Source organism: Mytilus edulis, chromosome 3 (assembly GCF_963676685.1).
Source record: "Mytilus edulis chromosome 3, xbMytEdul2.2, whole genome shotgun sequence".
NCBI lineage: Eukaryota > Metazoa > Mollusca > Bivalvia > Mytilida > Mytilidae > Mytilus > Mytilus edulis.
The window spans coordinates 32519754-32547512 of record NC_092346.1 but is presented as its reverse complement, the minus strand read 5'-3'; the positions used below and the strand labels follow the sequence as shown (position 1 = coordinate 32547512).

The 27759-nt window shown below is 32.3% G+C and overlaps 1 protein-coding gene and 1 long non-coding RNA gene across 2 annotated transcripts; one reads left to right on the top strand and one right to left on the bottom strand.

The window, feature by feature from the left end:
* The first annotated feature begins 17371 nt into the window (after positions 1-17371).
* On the top strand, positions 17372-19300 carry LOC139516236 (uncharacterized). The gene has a single exon (XM_071306227.1). The coding sequence runs from the start codon at positions 17384-17386 to the stop codon at positions 19067-19069; it is 1686 nt and encodes a 561-aa protein (XP_071162328.1). The 5' UTR covers positions 17372-17383; the 3' UTR covers positions 19070-19300.
* A 2833-nt stretch (positions 19301-22133) lies between these two features.
* LOC139516274 (uncharacterized) lies at positions 22134-24485 on the bottom strand. Its single transcript, XR_011662934.1, has 3 exons — positions 24414-24485; positions 23640-23800; positions 22134-22514 (listed from the first exon to the last, which is right to left on the bottom strand). It is a non-coding gene; the product is annotated as an uncharacterized lncRNA (long non-coding RNA).
* Between the last annotated feature and the right edge of the window lie 3274 nt (positions 24486-27759).

The window sequence follows — 27759 nt, the reverse complement described above, 5'->3', positions numbered from 1 at the left end:
CAAATCAAGACGAAGAAAATGGACCTAGTATTTTGCAGAAGTATGTCTTGTTCTCGTGGACAAGGACATGTCAAGTTAATATTCCATCTTCGAGCGAGCTCACTCGACTGTAAAAATGTTCACATGTATGTTGTCAAGTTTTGATGTGTTTTACATTCAAAGATATAATTTAATTGTATCGGTAACAAGCTGAAGCTGGGAAATTATAGCTTCTAATATAGAGAGATAATTAAACTTCATCAAACCGAAAAATTTGGTTCCTTCAAATCCAACTGCAAAAAGGCGTCTGCGAATTGTTCTAAGTGATTTGAGCCTATTTGACAGATTACTGAAAATAAATATAGCCTAGAAGATTTAATTAGCAAATTTGGGGAATAAAATTCATGGCATATGTTACTTTTTGTTGTTGCTAAAAAAAGACAAGAAAAAGTATCTCAGAAATTCGTTTCTTAAAAATTCGAAAGAATCAATATAGCGATGATCCGTTTTTGGTCAACATATTTTTTCTATGACAAATGTATTCTTATTACTTTAAACACCAACCACGGACCTGTAACCACTTTTGTTCCTTAAAATGAAACAAGATCGGAAACAAAATACAAAGTGAATTTCTGAAGGAAAAAATCTAATAGGATGCAACACACACGCACATAGGAATTAAAATAAGAGAAGGGTTAGAAGATAATTATGAGTGACAATTCGCAAAGTAAATTTTCTTGTAACAGAATAATACCGAACAAACAGGATATTGTTGGGAGGATTAAAGCATACAAATGTTCCCAATAAAATATTTATTTTAATATAAAATACCAAAAATGTAAATTGTAAATTCTTTCCTTTGTTCCTGAGGTAACTTTGTCTTCTATTGAATTACAATCAGTTAATATATTTACAGTTCACGACAGAAACGTGCATACAATTTTTATTATAAAATATAACATTTTTATGAAACATACGCGATGAGAAATATATATATTGTATTTAATTGTATTTGTTTTTATTATCAATATAAACCTAAAATTCATTCTAAATACATATAATATATTTCTATTACATGTATATATATGTTTATTTATTTAGCCGAGCTTTCAACTATTCAGCTTTGAAGGGAAATGAAAAAAAGATACTTCGGACGCATGAAATTTATAAAGTGTTTTTTTCATATTTTTCTATGTATAGTCTAACCCCAACTTACTGACAGTAGAGCAAACCGTTCAACATTGTGTGGAACTATTTTTATGTGTATTAAAACATAAGATTTCTTTATTTATTCAATACATTACACTTCATAATTATGTACACATATAGAAAAAAAGAAAAACAGTTCTATTTATTTATTCTCCTACATTGGCCAAGTCTACAAAGACACGAAGACAACGAAATAGTAACATAACAAGAAAACACACAAACAAACAAAAAACAAACAAAACTATAAGATATATATGAGAAAAAATAAACTTTTAGTACACAGATGTAAACATAAATAAAAATAAGGAGATGTGGTATACATGTAAACCAACTTATTTTCGCGTTTACTTTATTTTGCGTTAAGACCTTTCTACAGCAGCAATTTGACATTTTCGCGACGATTTATATGCGCGTTATATTTCTAATCGCGAATAAAGGTTGATTTTACAGTAATTGCAATGACACAAATATCTACCAAAGTCCGAATGACGTGAATAATTGATTTATAAAATCAGAGACAGCTAGCCTATAAGAAGGGTTTTATTTCGGGTTAATAGTTTTAGATTTTGTGTATCGGGACAACTTGCGTCAAAATTATTTATTATTATCATTCTATTTATAAGTTCTCTAAAAATATCTTTTCGTTCTGCTGATTGTTCATTGAAATGACAATGAAGAAAAACATGATGTATATCTTCCACCTCATCGCAGCTCTATCAGTGAACTATCTGTGTTAAACTGGAAATTGTTTCTATAATGGTCTGTTTCTATGGACCTATACTGATGATGTCTATCAATAACATTAAATTAATTGACCAGTTTTCATAAAAGTGCGAGCTAGCCACAAAACTAGGTTCAACCCAACATTTTTTTCTTAAAATGTCCTATATCAAGGAAAAGAGCAGTTGTTATCTTATAGTTCGTTTCTGTGTATGTTGCATTGTCGTTTGTTTTTTGTACACTTCAGTGTTTCTGTTGTTTCGTTATTTTCATCTTATATTTGATGTGTTTCTCTCGGTTTAAGCCGTTTGTAACCCGGATTTGTTTTTTCTTTCAATCGATTTATGACTTTCGAACCGCGGTATACTACTGTTGCTTTTATTAATAGTACATTTCCAGCCCTATAAATGATCAGCGAGTATTAACATAAGTAAATTATATACTCTTTAGTAAGTAACTTTACTAAAACGGATGCAAGTGATATAGACACCAGGTCTACGTGTTTACCTATATGAAATACTTCAGTTTTTTGTTTAGTTTTGTTTTCGAGTTATGTTAAATCAATTTGAATAAAATTGGACGTGATCGAGAAACGGGTTTTACAGAACTTATTTATATATGTCCGACATTGCTGGACTTTGCAGACGATTCCGTAATATTTTGTCGTCAATAGCGAACAGTTCTGACAACATCATTCATTTTTTTTATGCACATAAATGGGTTTTTACATGAACAATCTAACCAAATTTAGGCAATTTTCAACGACTCATAGCTTGAAAAATGGCGCGGCGACTCATTCTTTTTTATCATATTTTTGAGAAAAAAAAGCCTTTATTAAAATCTTCATTTTTGATAATTATAAGAAAAATCGTTCTCCAAAAGTATATACTTATGATCTACCTTAAGCGAATGTCATAGAAGTGAGAGGTTTAGCTAGCTACAAAACCAGTTTTAATCTAAAAGTTTCTACATATCAAGTCAGGAATATGAGGTTTTTTTCCATATTTCGTTTGACTGTTTGAGCTATGGATTTTACCATTTGATAAGGGACTTTCCGATTTGGATTTCTTTGAGGTTCGATATTTTTGTTATTTTTCGTTTTTCGTGCACTTTAAAATCAGTCCAAGACATAAACATATCACTAAATTTCAAATATGTTCTTAAAAAACCCTGCATTTTACTTTTACTCAATTTCATTTTTTTTCCTTTTTGGAGATCATTAAAAACCTGATGTAAAACAAAGAAAACCACACGTTTGGCCTTAGATTACTGAGTAGATCAGTCCCGAATGTTTATTTACTTTACTTTCGGTACCCATCTCAAAGAACCAAAACAAGCGTCGATGATTGATCTCCCTTATCAAAATCATATACAAACTTTATTTTCCAAAAACTCATTATAGATTTGATCAAATAATTAAAAAAAAAGGACCCGAAGCAGTGAAAATTAAAACCTTTCGTTAATAACGTTTTTAAATCGAAGCTTTGAAAATGATACACCTTATCGCATATCGTTATATGATAAACATCTCTTTATGAAAGTGGTCATTTGCATTGAAAATTAAAAATGGTGCTAAGCACATTCAGTCATCGCCATGCAGCATAACTAATTATAAACGCCTAGGTATTTTTATAGCCCGTCTGCACCCACTGTACACTATAACCGACCAAATATCAAAATTCAAAGTAGTATTTATAAACTTCCGATTTGAATCGGTCCTTTTCTTGTTTCTTTTATCACTCCAAGTTATCTGATTAAATTAAATACTTATGATACACGTCATCAAATTAAAAAAAGGTTTAGATTTGAAAAAAAGATTTGTTGACGTTTTAGAATTGAACACCATTGAACAGACGACACTTTGATGTCTAAATTAAACAGAGGTTACAACATATTGAACAAAGATAATTTATTGTTTAACGCTAACGTCCAAAAATTTATGATACAAGAATGTCTAGGACCAAACCACTGAACATCAAAATGAAAATAAATATATAAATTTCTAAATAGATATATAAAGAATTAGTTAAAGAAAGTGAAATAAATGAATAAAAATAACTAAATGAATAATTATATAAACAATTAGTTAAAAAGCAAGAAAATTGAAAAAAAAGTAGAAGAAAAAAAAAGAATGAAAAAAAAAGACAATAAATAAATAAATAATTTATTAGATAAATATTATCTTAAATAGATAAATAAAGCAGGTCACAAAATGTATCTATTTCTTATGCTAAAAACTTGAATTTCAGAACAGAAGGAGCTGACTTGTGTGTGATGCGAAGCAACATCACTGGCATCACTGACTATAGCTGAAAACGTTGGTCCATAAAAAACTATTTGTATGGAGAGTTGTCTCATTGGCACTCACACCACATCTTCCTATATCAATTCTAGTAGACGACCTCATTTTAGACCGAGGCACAAGTCTGACCTCATATCAACCAAAGCTTAGGTAAAGACGAACAAGGAAGCGCGTATCCAAAGATTTAATCCGATAGCAAGATATAGAGCTCCCAGTTGGACAATTGGCCCGTTAAAAACAAACTTTGAGTATACATATTAGCTCTACCTAGCAACATATAGTGCTACAGAAAAGCTGCGGACAACAGCAAATGCGAAAGAACAAGTCAAAGCCCCTTAAATAATATAGAAAAATCAAAATAACCAATAATAAATTCCAATTAATTGCCATGACAAAGTTCTTAGTTTGATAGGGAAGTTTTAATAAAGTGGACGCATTGGTCTCAGTAAGCGAAGTCTGTCTCACAAGAGCCTGAGGTTTTTATTTCGAAATCTTTCTGTTCATTATTTATTATTTTGCTTTTGCATTTCTTGTCTTATTTGTTGATTTAGTTTGAGGAATTCTAGTCTTCCAATGCCGTATACTTTGGTTAATAAATATATGAATCATTGAAGTCTACAAAAATATTCAATGACGATCAGCACGCTGTCAAAAACCCTGGATAACAGAGGTTTTGCTTCAAGTTACGTCCATCCCTCAAATAAAAGTAATTTTTATGATTGTATAAATAACTTAATCAAACTAAAATCATTTCAACTATTTGAAAGCAATGAAATACACTCCGCCTATGACAAGAGGAAAAATGTAAAGAAAACGGATCTATATGCATAGCAACACAAGAAATGACAAATTTGCTCGGGATCCGTAAGCTTAGATTATGTTTTAATGGCAACATGAATTCAATGGTTCTACAAAAACAAAAACAAAACAGTTATCGAATCTTCTAATATAATGTACGATTCTATTTGCAGTCCAATAAAAACGAGAACGGAAACAGGGAATGTATTAAAGAGACAACAACCCGACCAAAGAACAGAACACAAGGACAGAAGGACACCAATGAGAAAATGCCGCGCCTTCAACTGGCCCTTTAACAAACACATTTTCCTTTTATTCATTTCATTATTTCGTAAAAAAAATAATCGGCAAGAAAGGAACAAAATGGTGGATAGTTGTGTCAAAATGGCTGTTAGTGCGTGGTGTTGTTCTCTTTCAGAGCGACTGTATGGTCCAAATGGATAGTTGTCATATGGACTATCATACCAGGGATCTCCATGGCCTGTTTAACGATGGCGCCCCGCCATCGTTCAAATGTGTTGCGCCATCGTCAAATGACTCGCCCCATCGTTAAATTGTCTTGCGCCATCGTTAAATTGTCTTCCGCCATCGTTCAAAACTTCATCCTTTTTTGTAGCCCGACGCCATTTTTTTTATCAATTATAATCAAATGCATGTAATTGCATAACCCTTAGGCTTTTTATGTTATAATCCAACACAGTTCTAACGCCTGAGGGATAGCCGGATTAAGATCGCTAATCACTTGTACCTGAGCTTGTACAGGTAGATCAACAAACCAGACAGGAGAATACTATCTGTGGATAGACGATCCATTTGTCGAATTGAATCAATTAAATTACAGCAAATGATTATGATAATTTAGATTAAATAAATAAATTAATAATCCAGTTACAAAGAAAACAGTTTAACATGTCGAACACGTGCTTTATTTTGACTTACGCAATCAGCATCCCCCTTTTTTAAGAAGTACAAAATAAGACGCAAAACAGTAAATATTATTTCATCGCAAATAACTCGAGTACTGCTGTAACGATAATTTAGAACTACTTTAAAAGTTTAAAAGTAAAAAACTTATAAATATTTCCTGAAAGAAATATCGTATCGTAATTCCGAATTCATTTCGTATATTACAATCAAATTGATACATCCGCGTTTCCGGTTTCTATTCAGACTCGAAAGATGCATGTTGCACAGCATCAATTTGTCAGATAAAGTCATTAAAAACCTTTTCATTTGCTTTACAAATCTCTTTAACCTTTTACATAACCCGTACGAATCGTTTTGTTGTTGCTGCAAATCAGCTATACCGGTAATGGGTTCTGAATTTGACAGTGTCCATGAAAAATAAGCTCCACATCATATGATTTTTAACCCCCATAACAATTACCAAAAATACAAGAAATCTACATGGGGACCCTCATGACAGCTTTTGGTCATTCTCGACTAAGGGGGGACCATGAAGACTTGGCATTTGAATGGTTAAAAACGGCAATAAATGAACATATTGATACTTCTAATTCTATAATGAAAATTCAAATAAATATAATTTAAATAAGCCATGAATTAGCATGTTCACCATTCCTTGTATGGGGGGATAAAATACTTCCGATCGCGCTACACTGTACAGCGTAGACACGGTTTGTAATGGTGAAAGTTCCTCCATGGTTCAATTTTCATCCATGGAGATCCCTGTCATACCACATCATTCTATCTTTATATGGATAACTCCTTAAAACAACGGTTAATGTGTGAACATACAAGCAACACAATGAACAATGAACTCACATAGTTCTGCCAATATCATTGAAGCAGTGATTAATCTGCTAACAACTTACTGAAGAAAGATAAATCTGCTAATTACTCAGCGAACAAAACAGAATCTGCCAAAATATCAAACGAACAAAGACAAATTTGCTAACAATACAATAAGCAAAGATACGTCGAAAAATAAAAGATGAATGATAACTAACCTTCTAAAACAGAAGGAGTCGATTCGTATATCAGACGAGTAACGTTCAAAGATGCACCGTACCCTAAAAACCGAATATACAATGCATGATTTCAGTGAATACAAAACTGACAACACTTTATTACGAAATGATGCACCAAGAAGGATAGAACAATACGCAAAAGAAATTGTAAGCAGTAATAACACTTCAATGATGCAGCAAACTCAACACAGCGACCAATCATAGAACTACTAACAAAAGTGGATAACAAAAATAACCAAACGACCAATCATAGAACTACTAACAAGAGTAAATAACAAAAATAACACAACGACCAATCATAGAACTACTAACAAGAGTAAATAACAAAAATAACACAACGACCAATCATAGAACTACTAACAAACGTAAATAACAAACTCAACACAACGACCAATCATAGAACTACTAACAAAAGTAAATAACAAAAATAACACAACGACCAATCATAGAACTACTAACAAGAGTAAATAAAAAAAATACCAAACTCTAAGGAAAATTCAAAAATGAAAGACCCTCATCAAATTGCAAAATCAAAAGTTCAAACTCATCTAACTAATGTAAAACAACTGTCATAGTTCTGGCTTGATACAGACATTTTCTTAGGTAGATAATGGTACACTAAATCAGCAAAATTAGTTTGATATGTTTGTTATATTTGCTAGAAACATAATGACGTCTCAATGAGCACGACTATAAGTATATAAAAAAAGAACAACGAGCCATGCATATATGATAAAGGTGTTATTTGTTTTACAGTTTGATTTAGAAAAAATACAAACATAGCTATTTAATACAGTTAATTAACTTATTACTAACACAATTCTATATTAAATATTCTTGTACATTGCAATTGTTATAAAATACATCAAATAACATAATTACAAACCTAATCTTGATTTATATCCTTTCCTTTTTTTTAAATATCATGTAAGGTCACTTTTGTGGTGTTGATACAGATGTATGACGGACAGTTCGTGGTTCAGTTTTTTGTGTGCTGTCCTAGGTTGTTTTGCGTATTCGTTATTATTCTGTGGACCATGTCGAAATGTTCTATTATATTGTTTATTTGTGTATTATTCTGTCCTGATTGTTTTTGAATTTATTTGTACTGTAATCCTGTCATGTAATGCTGTCATTTTAGTGGTTTATTTAACATTGCCATAAAAACGCCAGGTTGGGCTAGCAACAAAACGAGGTTTAAACTCACCATTTTGTTATAAAAATGTCCTGTACCAAGTCAGGAAAATGACATTTGTTATCTTATAGTTCGTTTCTGTGTGTTTTGCATTGTCGTTTGTTTGTTGTTGCATTTCAATGTTTCTGTTGTTTCGTTGTTTTCCTCTTATAGTTGATGCGTTTCCCTCTGTTTTAGCTTGGAACCCGGATTTGTTTTCTCTCAATCGATTTATGACTATTTAACAGCAATATACTACTGTTGACTTTATTTATCATTTGCAATGAAAAATTGCAAAAAAGCACAACGGACAATATTGTAGCAGATAAACGAACCAATAATCAGCTATAAAGCAATTAACATTGTTGTAGTTACCAACATCACAATGATCAATTATATTGATGTCTCCACAGATTTGATACAGATGACAACTGCAAACAACACATTGAGCAATGATAAAGCTACCATTACATAATCAGAATTGACACAGCTGCATACAACACATGACCGATGGTAGATCAGGCAAAATACAACGAGCAATGATTAATCTGCCATTACTTAATGAGCAATTGTACAACTGCATACAACACAACGAACAATAAAAAAAGTACCAACACACAGTGAACAATGGTAAAGCCACAAAAACACAATCAGCTATGACAAAACTGCCAATTCAAAAAGAGCAATGATTCAGCTGCATAAAACACAATGTACGATCACCAATAATATAGACCACCAGCAAAGAAGAAAGTGGTATAGCAACAACCAATAAAATGAGCAATGATAAAGATACAAGTACATAAAGAGCAACGATACATCTGCGAATACGAAACAAACAATGAAACAACGGCCTATACAAAACGAGCAATGACACTGCTGCACACAAAACAAAGAATAATGATGAACCTGTGAACACAAAATTTACAACGGAAAAACTGCATTTAAGCAATAATAAATCTGCCAACATATAAAGAGCAATGGCACAGCTGCAAAACACAAAAAAAGCAATGAGAATTCTTTCAACGTAACATGAACAATGGTACAGCTACAAAAAAAACAATGAGCAATGTAAAAGCTGCCATTACACAACAGTCGATAGTACAGCTGCAAACAACACAATGAACAAAAATGAAACAGGGAATGTATAAAAGAGACAACAACCCGACCAAAGAACAGAACACAAGGACAGTAGGACACCAATGAGAAAATGCCGCGCCTTCAAGTGGCCCTTTAACAAACACATTTTCCTTTATTCATTTCATTATTTCGTAAAAAAAAAAAAATCGGCAAGAAAGGAACAAAATGGTGGATAGTTGTGTCAAAATGGCTGTTTGTGCGTGGTGATGTTATCTTTTAGAGTGCACTGTATAACCCAAGTGGATAGGTGTCATATGAACTATCATACCACATCATCCTATCTTTATATGGATAACTCCTTAAAACAACGGTTAATGTGTGAACATACAAGCAACACAATGAACAATGAACTCACATAGTTCTGCCAATATCATTGAAGCAGTGATTAATCTGCTAACAACTTACTGAAGAAAGATAAATCTGCTAATTACTTAGCGAACAAAACAGAATCTGCCAAAATATCAAACGAACAAAGACAAATTTGCTAACAATACAATAAGCAAAGATACGTCGAAAAATAAAAGATGAATGATAACTAACCTTCTAAAACAGAAGGAGTCGATTTGTATATCAGACGAGTAACGTTCAAAGATGCACCGTACCCTAAAAACCGAATATACAATGCATGATTTCAGTGAATACGAAACTGACAACACTTTATTAGGAAATGTTGCACCAATGTTGCCTACAAAAAATGAGAAATGGAACTGCTGCAAACAACACATTCAGCAATGATCAATCTGCCGACACATAATGAGCAATTGTAGATCTGTCCATAACACAATGAGGAACGATAAAACTTCATGTTTATAATGAACAATGGAACAGCTACAAACAAAACATGAGCAATGTTCAATCTGCCGACACATAGTGAGCAATGGTACAGCTGCAAACAATACAATAAGCAATGATAATGCGGCAAACATAAAATGAACAATTGACACAGCTTCAAACAACACAACGAGGAATGCAATTGATGCCATTACACAACTGGCAATAGTAAGCTGCAGACAACACAATGATAAATGATAATGTAGCCAACACAAAAATGGCACTAACACAGCTGCAAACAACACAATGAGCAACATTAAAGCTGCTATTAAACAACGGACAATGGAACAGTTGCAAACAGCACAATGGTGCAGTTGTAAATGGAAGCAGCCAAAAGCAAAATGCAACTATATGTCTATCAGCAAAGTTTATCATTAACACAATGACAAACTTAAAGCTGCCATACCGCCATGAGCATCTCAAAACATTAATACAATTATCATTTCAAATCTGACATTAACACAATGACCAACTTAATTCTGATATTAACACAATGACAAACCTAGAGAATTCACACAATGACTAACGTAAAGCTGACATTAACACAATGACTAACTTAAATATGTCAAAGCGATAATGACTAATATTAAACATACTTTAAAATAGCCAATGATCGATATATCTAATAAAAGTACGAACCCACGACTGACAAAGGAGGTATCAAAATACAAAGGAATATATACTAGTAATCAATTAGCATAAACAGTGGTTATAATTCTTATAAAAGTACAATAACCTGCTACCAAGGTGGCAATAGCACATACTTGCCAGCGATATATCTGACAACAACACAATGACCAAAAAGAAATGGCATACCGGAGTAAACTTTACAAAGGTAGGGATTATAAATTGGACAAACGCACAATGAGCAGTTATTATTCTGACAATTTTACTAGTATATTGACGAACGACATACCTGACAGTATTACACTAACCAACGATAATTTATAAATCTGACAATAAGACGATAACCAGTTACAAATCTGACAAAAGGGACGATAATCAGTTACAAATCTGACAACATGGCGATAATCAGTTATTAATCTGACAAAAGGGCCGGTAATCAGTTACAAATCTGACATTTGGGCTATAATCAGTTATAAATATGACAATAACAGAATGGCCAACGGTAGATCTAACAGTAACATCTTAACCTAGCCGATAATGATTATAACGTTACAAAACACAATAATAACAAATTCGAAAATATGAAAATACCATTGTATTTACTGTAGTTAACACATCGTTAATTCTAAATCTGATATATAAGTATCAATAGCAAGTCTGACAATAACCGATGTATCTTTCCTCATCTATAATGGTCAACTAATTTTTTTAATAACTTTAAAATAATGCTATGACCAGTGTGTTGAATGTGTAATAATTGATAGATATATAAAATGGCTAGCGATAATCTAACAACAACTTAATGGTCGATGACATGGTTATACCCAATATACATTTGTTAATAAGAACATGAATAACGAGTCATCTTGCATTTTGCCGCGCGATACAAATCCAACAATAACAAAACGACGAATTTGACAATAACAAAACGACTAATTTGACAATAACAAAATGACCAATTTGACAACAAAGTGTAATGACAATCGATGTACTAACAACAAAGTGTAATGACAATCGATGTACTAACAACAAAGTGTAATGACAATCGATGTACTAACAACAACAGAATAGTCACAAAAACGCGACAACTATCTTTTTGTCTTCCAGTTACCCAATGACTAATGATAAATCCGATAACCACTGATACTAACTTGAACAAAATGTTTACCAATAATTGAAATTTGATAATCATATTAATTCATAGTACATAATGTTATGAAATGAAATACTATGAGCAACAACAAAAAATGACAAATGATACATGGAATACGAATTCATAATATATAAAGTAACACAACAAATACTTTAACGAAAGCACATCGAGAAGCTATAACTATCACAGAGACAAAATGACAACCTTATCTTGCATGATTCAAATACTAACATAATGACTTATCATGATTTTAACAAAACGTTATAAAAAACATCATCATTCTATCAATAACACATCGATAATATCACGATTTTAACAATAACATAATGACTAATGACACATCTAACAATAACACGATAAAACTATTACTAATCATGATTTCAACCATAACACATGAACTAATAACACGTGGATCAATAACGAGTCTAACAATAAAATGATGTCGATAGTTATCAAAAGTACCAGGATTATAATTTTATACGCCAGACGCGCGTTTCGTCTACATAAGACTCATCAGTGACGCTCAGATCAAAATAGTTAAAAAGCCAAATAAATACAAAGTTGAAGAGCATTGAGGATCAAAAATTCCTAAAAGTTGTGCCAAATATGGCTAAGGTAATCTACTCCTGGGGTAAGAAAATCCTTAGTTTTTCGAAAAATTCAAAGTTTTGTAAACAGAAAATTTATAAAAATGACCATATAATTGATATTCATGTCAGCACCGAAGTGCTGACTACTTGGCTGGTGATACCCTCGGGGACGAAACGTCCACCAGCAGTGGCATCGACCCAGTGGTGTAAATAGTAAAAAGTACCAGGATTATAATTTTATACGCCAGACGCGCGTTTCGTCTACATAAGACTCATCAGTGACGCTCAGATCAAAATCGACAATATATCTGTCAATGATATCATGATTAAAACAATAACACATTGACCAATATTATGATTCTAACAATAACACATTGACTAATATTATGATTAAAACAATAACACATTGACTAATATTATGATTAAAACAATAACACATTGACTAATATTATGATTTTAACAATAACACATTGACTAATATCATGATTCTAACAATAACACATTGACTAATATTATGATTCTAACAATAACACATTGACTAATATTATGATTCTAACAACAACACATTGACTAATATTATGATTCTAACAATAACACATTGACTAATATTATAATTCTAACAATAACACATTGACTAATATTATGATTAAAACAATGACACATTGACTTATATCATGATTCTAACAATAACACATTGACTTATATTATGATTAAAACAATAACACATTGACTAATATTATGATTAAAACAATAACACATTGAATTATAGTATGATTCTAACAATAACACATTGACTAATATTATGATTCTAACAATAACACATTGACTAATATTATGATTAGAACAATAACACATTGACTAATATTATGATTGTAACAATAACTCATTGACTAATATTATGATTCTAACAATAACACATTGACTAATATTATGATTTAAACAATAACTCATTGACTAATATCATGGTTGTAACAATAACACATGGACTACTATCACGATTGTAGCAATATCACATTGACTAATATCACGATTCTAACAATAACACATTGATTAATATTATGATAAAACAATAACACATTGACTAATATTATGATTCTAACAATAACACATTGATTAATATTATGATTCTAACAATGACACATTGACTTATATCATGATTCTAACAATAACACATTGACTTATATTATGATTAAAACAATAACACATTGACTAATATTATGATTAAAACAATAACACATTGACTTATATTATGATTCTAACAATAACACATTGATTAATATTATAATTCTAACAATGACACATGGACTTATATCATGATTCTAACAATAACACATTGATTAATATTATGATTAAAACAATAACTCATTGACTAATATCATGATTCTAACAATAACACATTGACTACTATCATGATTCTAACAATAACACATTGACTAATATTATGATTCTAACAACAACACATTGACTAATATTATGATTAAAACAATAACACATTGACTAATATTATGATTCTAACAATAACACATTGACTAATATTATGATTCTAACAACAACACATTGACTAATATTATGATTAAAACAATAACACATTGACTAATATTATGATTCTAACAACAACACATTGACTAATATTATGATTCTAACAATAACACATTGACTAATATTATGATTCTAACAATAACACATTGACTATTAAGATTATAACAATGACTTAAAATCAGACATACTTTTGTCAATTACACATTGATCCTAACAATTATAAACCGACTAATCATGATTTTAACAATAACGTTTTGACGAACGAGATATCTGATAATAGCACAGTGACGAATCATGATGACAAGAGATAAATATGCCAATAACACTGGTTTGGAAGATTTAACATTTACTCAAAAAAATATCAAGGTAATAACAATCACCCAATAACACGATAACAAAACATCTGACCAAAAACTGGTTGACTCATTACAGATCTGGCTAACAAAGTAAATACAACCGACTTTATTTCTGAAAATAACACAAAAGACGAAATAAAGATACTAGTATGACAAAAATTAATACCTACAAATGTGTAATATTACAGCAATACAATAATTAAATATATAAGATTTATTTCATTGTGATAACAAGATAAACAATGCTGAATATAAAACAAAAGAACACGATTATCTACGAATATTACCTGTGGATACATTTATTATTTTTTATGGTAATCACTTTGAGTTTATTTGTAGCTATTCATATTTGATCTATAAATATATACATGTTAGAAAGTCGTTCAGACTTAAAAGTTGGTTTAACGTGTGACAAATCTGATAATATGACTGGACACAACTCTGATATCAATTAAAAAACAACTGAAAACTCTGTTAATACTACAATGGATACTGACAACTTTGATAACACTACAGTGGATTCTGACAACTCTGATAACATTACAGTGCATTCTGACAACTTTGATAACACTACAGTGGATTCTGACAACTTTGATAACACTACAGTGGATGATGACAACTTTGATAACACTACAGTGGATGATGACAACTTTGATAACACTACAGTGGATTTTGACAACTTTGATAACACTACAGTGCATTCTGACAACTTTGATAACACTACAGTGGATTCTGACAACTCTGATAACACTACAGTGGATTATGACAACTTTGATAACACTACAGTGGATGCTGACAACTCTGATAACACTACAGTGGATGATGACAACTTTGATAACACTACAGTGGATTCTGACAACTTTGATAACACTACAGTGGATTCTGACAACTCTGATAACACCACAATGGATTCTGACAACTTTGATAACATATTACTGGATACTGACAACTTTGATTACACGGCAGTTTCTTAAATTTCTAATAATACTATAGTTGATACTGACAAATCTGATAACTCTATAGTGGATACTGACAACCCTGATAACACTACAGTAGATACTCAAAACTCTGAGACCACTACCATGGATACTGACAACTCTGATAACATAAGAGTGGAAACTGACAACTCTGATAACATAAGAGGGGAAACTGACCACTCTGATAACATTACAGGGGAAACAGACAACTCTGATAACATTACAGGGGAAACAGACAACTCTGATAACATTACAGTGGAAACTGACAACTCTGAAAACATTACAGTGGACTCTGACAACTCTGATAACATTACAGTGGATACTGACAACTCTGATAACACAACAATGGAAACTGACAACTCTGATAACATTAGAGTGGAAACTGGCAACTCTGATAACATTACAGTGGATACTGACAACTCTGATAACATTACAGTGGCAACTGACAACTCTGATAACATTAGAGTGGAAACTGATAACTCTGATAACATTACAGTGGATACTGACAACTCTGATAACACAACAGTGGAAACTGACAACTCTGATAACATTACAGTGGAAACTGGCAACTCTGATAACATTACAGTGGATACTGACAACTTTGATAACATTACAGTGGATACTGACAACTCTTGATAAAATTACAGTGGATACTGACAACTCTGATAAGATTACAGTGGATACTGACAACTCTGATAACACAACAGTGGATACTGACAATTCTAATAAGACTACAGTGGATACTTACAATGCGGATAACACTGCAGTAGATACTGACAACTTTGATAACAATACAGTAGGTACGGACAACTTTGATATCATGACTTTAGATACAAACAACTCTGATAACACTACAGTAGATACTGACGACTCTGATAACACTACAGTAGATACTAACAACTCTGATAACACTTTGTGTATAGTAGATACGGAGAACTTTGATATCATGACTTTAGATACTGACAACTCAGATAACACTACAGTAGATACTGACGACTCTGATAACACTACAGTAGATACTAACAACTCTGATAACACTTTGTGTATAGTAGATACGGAGAACTTTGTTATCATGACGTTAGATAAAAACGACTCTGATAACACTACAGTAGATACTGACGACTTTGATATCATGACGCTATATACTGACAACTCTGATAACACTACAGTAGATACGGACAACTTTGATATCAAGACGTTAGATACTGACAACTCTGATAACACTACAGTAGATACGGACAACTTTGATAACTGACGTTAGATACTGTTAGCATCTTCAACCATAATAGCATTAATGGTTCAAATTTTGACTGCATCTCGTAAAAGAGTCTTTTCAGTACTGTTGGACCAGGAAGCCAAACAATTTTAAAGTCTGAAACCTAATCCAAACATTGAAGGGCAGATCAAACCAAAATGGACAGAAAAGAAAGTAGTCTAAACAAGAATATGTGTCCATCTGTCTCATTGCCCCGCTCATACTATCACATTTCCACATTCAGTAAACCGTGAAATCTGGTTCAAAACCCTAATTTATTTTGTGTTGATTTTTTAAGTTTCAAGTTGACAAGTCACATGACTACAACTTTATTGGAAACTACCCTAAACAAAACTTTAACCTGATTAGTGATCTGTAATATATGGGTGAAAACCATAATTTTTTTAAAGTTCACATCATTTTTTAACTTGATTTGGAATGGATGGATGCATTGATAAACAGAAAGACTAACAGTCAAACAGACTAAAAAAATAAGTAGATTATCTTAGGGACAGTCAGTTAAGGTAACCTAATTAGTTGTAAATTATTGTAGGCATGTGAAATATAATATTTATGGTCTTCTCAATCATGGTATTTAAATTTACACAAGCGATAAATTATTTGTTCACTGTTATCCTGTTTCAGTATATATTCACTAAGTACAAGGGTATTTAACTTATTGATCATAACAACTTAAAAATAGATCAAACAAGGAAGTGAAATACCTGGGACACACCTGACAAATATGGCTTCCTCTCAGCCGTTTGGGGGAGGTCAAGTTCCTGTTAATTGTAAATTATGTAAAACAGATAGACCAATTCAGTGGAAATGCATGGACTGCAGTATTATGATGTGTGCTCATTGCAAGGAAAATGTACATTCCCAATTCAAAAATGCACTTGATCATAAGATCATCAGTAGAGAAGAGATTGGATTGCATACTGAAGAACTGGATTTTACCAATATTAAATGTGATGAACATGCTGGACAATCATCATGTCTTTACTGTAATATGTGTGAGATCCTAGTGTGTCCAACCTGTGTTGCTAAAGTTCATATGAAGCATGATTTAATTGAAATTAGTGATGCATACAACATCAAAGTAGAAAGACTTAAAAAAGAACAAAGTAAAATGCAGAAGAGTAATTCTAAAATCAACATGAAGAACGATGAGCTCAATAAACTAGTGTCAGCCGAAAATTCAAAGTATTCAAAAGTAAGACAAGATATTCTTAAGCATGAGAAAACTATAAAAGAGCAAGTAGAACAATATTTTAAAGAACTCAAAAATAAACTGGAACAGAATCACGAAACTGTTTTATTATCAGTCAAATCAGATCTTAACGCTATATCATCATTCACAAACCAGATGGATGACAAAATCACTGAAGTCCAGGACTGTATTGACATTTCCAATGCCTCTGAATTTTTCAAAGAGGTCAAGAAGATAGAGAAATTCACTGAAACCCAAGAACCACGAACCCGGCCTAGCTATGCTTCTTCACAGAAATTTGTTCCAGGGAATATTAACCAATCAAACATTGGATCACTACAAGATGATGGAAACTTGTCAGCAGAAATAAACATCTCCCTAGTCATCAATAATACATATCAAACTGAACTTGATACAATAGGATCTGTAAATACATGCCTTGACCAGTCAATTTGGATAAAATCTGGTCAACTTGGAATATTACAGAGAGTAAAACTTGAAGGAACCAATCTGAAGGTGATGTCTGAATTCAACATTAAAGTGTATGGAATGGCAGTTACTCCATCTAATCAACTCCTTCTGTGTGTTTTGGGGGAAACAAGGTTACAACAAATCAGCAGTAGCGGTGAACTGACTGATTCTGTGTATGATGTATCACCTTTACTTCCCATTGCTATCCATGTTATCAGTGACAATAAACTTATAGTAGGAGCTTATAATAATCTAAAAAGAAGTGCTGTGATTATAATGAACAAGAAAGGAGACAAGGAAACTGTATATGAACATGATAAACATAATCAACCTTTATTTAATATCCCTAAGTATATAACCACTACATGTAATGGAAATATACATGTAGTGGATAGGATTTCAGATGATGCTAGAGGTAAAGTAGTGGTCTTAGGACAAGAAGGACATATTATAAACCAGTATACAGGTCATCCAACCATCAATAAGAGTAAACCATTCAAACCAGCACACATTGTGTCAACACCAAGTGACAATGTTGTTGTGAAAGGTCTGAATATTCCAATCTTACACATCCTCAATGACAATGGCCACTTGATTTCATATTTCAATACAAATGACATAGGAATAGAACGTCCTCATTCTCTTGCCTTCAACACAACTGGACAACTTTATATTGGATGTACTAAGGTTGTAGGTGATGAAGCTAATGATGCAAAGCTATATGTAATAAACATTGAAGGATTCTAAAACATTCAAACTTTAATGAAAAAGAAATATGTGAAATAGTATAAGGCAAACAATATTCATGTCATTTGCATATGACAACTGGAGTTACAGCTTACGAGTGAACTTACCAGAACTGATTAGACCAATATCTTGTATAACAGTTATTTTCCTTTTTATTCAAAATGTTACTTTTTAAGCATACCATGGATCCCAACTAAAGCCAAAGATCATAATAAAAATTACCTTAATTAATAGTGAAATTATTTTTAGTTTGATATCTGACAAATATGTATAAAAGTAGACATAGTGTATTGACAATAAGACAGCAACTTAAACACAAAAAAAAAGAGATCTAAACAAGAGAAATATATGCATCAACAAACAGTCTTCAATGATAAGTGAATATACCAGAATTATTATTATTAACCCTATCAAAAAATAAAGTCAATTGTCGAAATAATTGTCAATGGAAGTCTCCCCCTTTACTAACATACATTTTTGGTAGGTTGATCTGTTGGTGATTGCATTTTGTTGGATGTTCCAACATCCAACAAGATGTGAAGATATTTTCTAAATATTGGTTGGTTGGTTTATCGTTACCCAGTTATCAAAGTTAGAAATGAAAGTTTATATTGATCAATTGATTGAATGATTTGTTGATTGATAAGTGGATTAATCATTAAGCCGTTATCACAAGTAGAAATGAAAGTTCATATTGATCAATTGATTGATTGATTTGTTGATTGATGAGTTAATTATTTGTTAAGGAGGCTCGTGGTTATAAAAAATTCAGAATATTTTTTTTATTTTTTTGCATTACTATTTTTTTTTTTACTTTATTAGTTGTTACTTTATTAAACAGCTAAAATCATTCCAAAAATTTAATTCGTTTTGACCCCAGATGACTTTCAAAATATATTTATCATCGAAAAAGCTCCAAATTATCTCCCTTTGGTGCAAAAATGCCATTTTTTTACATTAAAAATTGAAATCTCTTTTTTAACTCATCGGTGACCTATATTTTTTTATTATTTTTTTTTAAATAAGCTGTACTTAAACTACTCTATTGTAAAATTTGGGTGATTTCTGTAATTACGTTCTTTTTTTATTTCGATATTATCTTTATTTCTCCTATTAGTTCAACAGAAAAAAGTAATTTTACAAAAATGTATGCTTCTCTCGAAGGCAGATTGTGAGAATAAATGTCCGGTGACCCCATGTTTTTATTCTATATTTCTATTAAGTATAAGATGAAGTTCATTTATAGAAAAATATAGGGAAATCCTATATAAGGAAAAAATTTGGTTTATACCCGCGAGCCCCCTTAATCAGTTATCACAGGTAGAAATGAAAGTTCATATTGATCAATTGATTGATTTTATTTGTGGAGGAAGCAGGAGTATCAACAGATATCCCTGAAAAATATGCCCAATTACTGGTTGCTTGATTGATTAATTGTTGGCGTTTAACACCACCTTCACACTTGTAATCAGTTTTATTGGTGAAAAAGCACAAACAGAGACCAACCAAAAATCTGTCAAATTACTGGTTGCTTGATTGATTGATTGTTGGGGTTTAACACAACTTTCACCTTTGGTTATATTAAGTAATCAGTTTTAATACTTGAGGCAGCAGGAGTACCAACAGGGACCCTAAATATCCACTTAATTACTGGTTGCTTGATTGATTGACTGTTGGGGTTTAACACAACTTTCACCTTTTGCTCTGTTTAGTGTCCAGTTTATTGGTGGAGAAAGTAGGAGTACCAATAGAGCCCCACCATCCTAACGACCAATTACTGGTTATTTAATTGATTGATTGATTGTTGGTGTCTAACATCACTTTTCTGACAATGATTAGTTATATTGGTAAAGAAAACACAAGTAACAACAGAGACCCACCAACCTAAAGCAGGCAAAATCCATTCTAGTCAATTGAAATCTGAGTCAAAAGCACCTTGCCAAATTGAGTTGAAACTCAAAACCTCAATGTTGACAGGCTAGTGTAGATGAACTACTCATCCACTGAGACTGAAAACTAACTATAAAAAATTGCTGAAGGAAACAGTTAACTGACAAAGATTTACATTGATAAATGTAAACATTACATTCTAAACTTACTGTATAACAGAATGATCAAGTGTGGGAGCATAAAAGTGTCTTACCAGTATATCATTTATTCATAATAAATAACAACATGCTTAGAGTCTTCATATACTGTATAACTGATAGATATCAAACTAACATAAGAGAAAATGTCAGTTCATTTCTATAGGTTGCTAGATTTGATGTCAGGCTACACAATAACAAATATACAAAATATAATGAATCTCATCCTGAATGTTTCTAAAAATTTGACAATCAAAAGAAAACTGAGTTTGTGATACATGAAATGATATTCATGGTCTCAAGTAGTTTATTTGGGCATGTTACATCGAACGACTGAGGCAACTGTAAAATGTAGGCATAAGTGATCAGATTGAGATGAATTGTACTGGACAATTTCAAAAAGCTTTGCTTTGAAATGATTCATGAAAAATGATCTGACACCCAGACTCAAGGCTTCAAAAAATGAATATGAGACACGGAAAAGAAACAGAGGCCCAGACTCCAGGCGCCAAAAAGTCCAACAAAAATGAGCTGATGCACAAACTTGAGGCCAAAAACTTTAACCTAAAGCAGGACCAACTAACGAATGGATAGACGAAAGGACAGACAAACAGACCCACTGATCAGAAAACATAATGCCCATAATCTGGGAATAATAAATGGGGCATAAAAATGGGTCATAAAAATGGGACATAAAAATTGTTGTGTTTGGCATTTGACAGGAACAGTGCATTTCAAGGGTATCATATGTACATTCCACTTGTATACTTTCCATATTCTGCTGAACTGATTTTACAAGTTAATAACAGGTTCATCTAAATACTTATTAGCAGTATAATTGAGATTAACAAGCAGCAATTCTAATCATATAGATCAGGATTTCCTGTGGCACATATGAAAATACTGAATCTGCTTCTTATCTACACTAGAAACGAGGATCTCTAAGGAGGTCTCATTGGGGGTCTGATCCTGTATCCCGCTTATTTAGTGAGAATCCTGTATCCCGCTTCTCATTGCCAAAATAGCACATGTAATTACCCATGTCCTGGCTGTCTTCGTTTCCCATTTTCAGGCTTAATCATTTGATTTTTTTATGTGTTAAAAATTCAACCAAGCCCGCATTACGATTTGACCCCAATGAGTCCCATCTCTAACATTGTTCTGTTACAATTTATATTCAACAAAAATTCTGACATTTATGAATTTTTCTCAAAAAATTGCTAAAATCTTTATTTATATTAACTTACATAAACTGTACATTTCCCAGCTTCCTGTATATATTTAATAGCTAAGTAGTGAATAAGATTTTTATGTCGTAATCGAATCAAGCTGTGTATTTCTTGTTCAATGCTTGTAATCTGGAATAAAAAAGTAATAACTTTAATACCAAATTTGTATTGCCAATTTGACATCTGCAATACTTGAACTTTGGACATCATAAAACACTCACTTTTTCTTAAGATCGTTAGCTATTTTCTCTCATAAATTCAATTTTTAGACATGTCTGCCTTGTTATAATGTAAAAAGAGGGATAAGGTGGATAATCATCAACAAAATACATGACATCACATAAAACACCAATTTATCCACACCTTTTGGTGTCACTATTGTAACAAGAACTTGCCTACCCTTTTACAGCCCCTGAGTTCACCCTTACTGAGTTTCATTGTCATTGCTTAATCTTAAATCTTCTATCTGGGGCCTTGTGGAAAGTTGTTTGTTTCTATGCCTTTATTCTCTGAATTTTCTAAAGTCTCTTTAGTTTTCATTTTCTCTATTCTTTCTGGTTATTTATGTCATTGGGTTGTTGTCTCATTTACATATACCCACATTTCTTTTTATTCAAATGTAAAAAATTACATTCATACAAAATTACCTACAACTGCACAAAAGATATGCAAAGACAAAATAAAATATATATTCAAAGGGAAATAACTCTGATTTTTAAATGTAAATTGGTCACAAGTGAGACATAAAATTGAGAATGAAACTGGGGAATGTGTCAAAGAGACAACAACCAGACGATAGAACAGACAACAGCAGAAGGTCACTAATAGGTCTTCAATGCAGCAAGAAACTCCCACACCCGGAGGCATCCTTCAGCTGGTATATATACAATACATGTTTATTGTTGGACAATATAAAAATAAAAATATAAAAACTTTTCTCCTGTTTTGTAGCGAGAACATTTTACATTTTCAAAAATGCACATACGTTGATTTTATCCTGCAGCTAACACCCACTACTTGATCATTAGTCGGTTAAATCAAAATCATTGCCTATAATTTTAAAACAAATTGACATAGGTGAAACGCGGATGAATGTCCATGACAAAATTGCAGCATAAGAAAAATTCTACCTAGAGCTTGAAGGCATGTTGTCCTATAAGTTTTCTTATTAATCTCTAAGTATTTTCCCATTTCTGAGTTGTCTTCTCAATGACATTGACCAATTACATTTTTTAACTCATTTCATTAATGTACCTGTTTTAAGTAAGTAGCACCCTCCTTATCTTCATAATCAACTCTTTGAGTTCTCTTCTGTTTTATATGGCGCCACTTTAAAACCCATTCGGATATAGCTACTAATTCTCCACTTGCTGTATCTATCCCAGCATACACTGTACTACCATGGACACTATGACCTACAAAAACATATATATTCTCTTAAAAGTAATTTGCATACTAACTCTAAGAGAGCCATATCAATCCAAAAATTCACACAAAATAAATTAATATGGATGAATGGACATTAAACATCAAAAGACAATTATTAAATGCATATTCAGGACAAGAATGTGTTATAGCAATATGAGTTTGAAACCTGTTCCCTACTATACTGCTGCAATGCTAGTTAACAGGATAACAGTCCATAGGAAGAAGTCATCACACCTATATATAGTGGTGTAGTTTCAAAACAGTCTTTTCTTTTATTTCTTACTGCCCTGTGCTTGGCAGGGAAACAGTGAAGCAAATTTAAGTATCCCGTTACACTCCAAATTCTGCACACTGATAAACACACCCCTTTCCTGATACTTTTCAAAGCATAAATGTCCATTCAAACTTCTGAGAAACAAAATGCTATGTTTTCTCATGAAAATTTTAATAAAATATTCTGTACATTTGTTTATGGAAAATTGTGCATTTACCCAATGCACACTTCTCAACAATAAGATGGACAAAGCCAATGTACTATTCTATTGACGTTTGTAGAATAACTATAAACTAATAACACACAAATATTTCTCATAGTATTACCTAAACAAGTGCCTCTATGTATTGTTCTCTCTGATTTAGTATTGAAGGCTATAACCACTATCCCTCCAGTATGGTCTTTACATTGGGGATGTATTATAAAACATTACCTAAACATGTGCCTCTATGTATTGTTCTCTCTGATTTAGTATTGAAGGCTATAACCACTATCCCTCCAGTATGGTCTTTACATTGGGGATGTATTATAAAACATTACCTAAACATGTGCCTCTATGTATTGTTCTCTCTGATTTAGTATTGAAGGCTATAACCACTATCCCTCCAGTATGGTCTTTACATTGGTGATGTATTATAAAACATTACCTAAACATGTGCCTCTATGTATTGTTCTCTCTGATTTAGTATTGAAGGCTATAACCACTATCCCTCCAGTATGGTCTTTACATTGGTGATCAGAATCATCAGTATCTCTTAATGGGGTACTGGTCCTCCTGAATATATCAAAATTGAAAAACTAAAATAAAATAAACTTGAGGCTCCAAAATCATTGACTTGGATATCAGCATGGTTACTGAAAAAGTGCAAGCAGGATATACTACATGTATTTTCATATGAATCAATGATAAACTGTTGACAATCTTTGATTTGTAGAGGCCATATTATATAAAATATCTGTTAAGGGCTATTCCATTAAAATTTTGGTGGGAGGGTAGGAAGGGAAGTTTAATTATTGAATGTGGGTCATGGGTCTTTTTTCAGTATGCTTCTATTACTATTATTCAAAATTATCTACAAAATGGTTCTTGGTTGTAGGGATATTTTAAAAGTCCCTTACTAACCTCCCATATACATTTTAATGGAATAGCCCTAATGGTTTTGAGGACTCATTTATGTTTTTTTTCATGTTCAATGTCGGTGATTCCAAAAGATTTCACTTCCTCAAAGTTTAAAAATAGTTTCATACCTTATCATGTGATACATGCATCAGTCCATCTGTTTTTAAGGTTTTTTTCATATATTTATTACCATTTTTAAAAAGTTTAAAAGCAATCTGTATATAATCTTATAAAATAGTACAACAGAAAACTTTTCTAAAATATAGCAGTTATCTCCCATTGTATATATGTGTAAATAAGATTGGTATTTTTTATTTACATGTATATGAAGCAAATTAAATGTGTAAATGCAAATCTTGTGCAAATAGTTTCAGATAATGTCCTTACAAAAATATGTGTACCTTCCATTGTTAATACTTATTAAATGGAAACAATGAGCATTTAATAAAATTACTTTTTATAGAGATTAGTAGATGTGGTATGAGTGCCATTGAGAAAACTCTCCATCCTAGTCAAAATTTATAAAAGTAAACTATCATAGGTCAACGTACGGTCTTCAACACAGAGCCTTGGTTTACAATGAACAGCAGGCTAAAAAGGGCTCTAAAAATGACTAGCGTAAATCATTGAAATGGAAAACCATCAGTCTAAACTATATCAACAAGAGTGCACACGCTGAAATGTCACGCCTTCTATACTAATCATTGATATTATGTTGATAGTCCTAAGTATAAAGCTAAGCTTTATTACAACTTTCACATAAACTTAACATTAACCAAGATAACTAAACAAAGACCAATGAACCTTGAAAAAGAGGTCCAGGTCAGATGAACCATGCTAGGCAGACAGGTACAGCTAACAATGCTTCTATACAACATATATAGTTGACACATTACTTATAGTTTAAGAAAAATAGACCAAAACACAAAAACTTAACACTGTGCAATGAACCGTGAAAATGAGGTCACGGTTAAATAAAACCTGCTCGACTGACATAAAGATCATAAAATATTTCCATACACCAAATATAGTTGACCTATGGCATATAGCATTAGATAAAAAGACCAAAACTCAAAAACTTAACTTTGACCACTGAACCATGAAAATTAGGTCAAGGTCACATGACATCTGCCTGCTAGACATGTACACTTAACAATCATTCCATACAACAAATATAGTAGACCTATTGCATATGGTATGAGAAAAAAAGACCAAAACACAAAAATTTAACTATAACCACTGAACCATGAAAATGAGGTCAAGGTCAGATGACACCTGCAAGTTGGATATGTACACCTTACAGTCCTTCCATACACCGAATATACTAGCCCTATTGCTTATAGTATCTGAAATATGGACTTGACCACCAAAGCTTAACCTTGTTCACTGATCCATGAAATGAGGTCGAGGTCAAGTGAAAACTGTCTGACAGACACGAGGACCTTGCAAGGTACGCACATATCAAATATAGTTATCCTATTACTTATAATAAGAGAGAATTCAACATTACAAAAAATTTGAACTTTTTTTTCAAGTGGTCACTGAACCATGAAAATGAGGTCAAGGACATTGGACATGTGACTGATGGAAACTTCGTAACATGAAGCATCTATATACAAAGTATGAAGCATCCAGGTCTTCCACCTTCTAAAATATAAAGCTTTTAAGAAGTGAGCTAACGCCGCCGCCGTAGCCGCTGCTGCCGCCGCCGGATCACTATCCCTATGTCGAGCTTTCTGCAACAAAAGTTGCAGGTTCGACAAAAATTAGAAACAAGAACAAATTATGAACCACATCATCAAACTACAACCTCTGAACACCAGGTTCATGACTTACATCATCGTCATGTATGTGAAGCAGCTATATTTTCCTAGTCTAGTTGTCATAAATAGAAAAAATATGAATATTTTTAACAAATATATTTGAATCTGCATCCATGAAGTGTGTTTGGTCTATAGCTACCAAATGAAAATTTAAGAAATGAAATATGATAATATAGGATCAAGTATGTGTATGTAGGTGTAATACCACCAAATCAAAGTGTGTCACATCAGGTTGCATACGAAAAAGGTTTGAAAAAAATATTACCTTTAATTTGACATTTCAGTAAAAAAATGCTGTGTTTTTACCCCCATGTTCTGTTTTTAGCCGTGGCGGCCATCTTGGTTGGTTGACCGGGTCAAGCCACACATTTTTTAAACTAGATACCCCAATGATGATTGTGGCCAAGTTTGGTTTGATTTGGCCCAGTAGTTTCAGAGGAGAAGATTTTTGTAAAAGCTAACGCCGGACGACGACGGACGCCGGACGCCGGACGCAAAGTGATGAGAAAAGCTCACTTGGCCCTTTGGGCCAGGTGAGCTAAAAAGTATTATAAGAGGTGCAAAATGTTGTAAACTTGACTTTTTTAAATGTTATTATGAAATACTCTGTTTTTTAACAGGAATTGCTGAATTCAAATTGCAAAAAAAAAGTTTTTTTAATCTAAAAAGCATTTGATTGCCAGCTTGGGTAATAATAAGCTTTTGCAATGATATGTCAGTAGGAGTGTT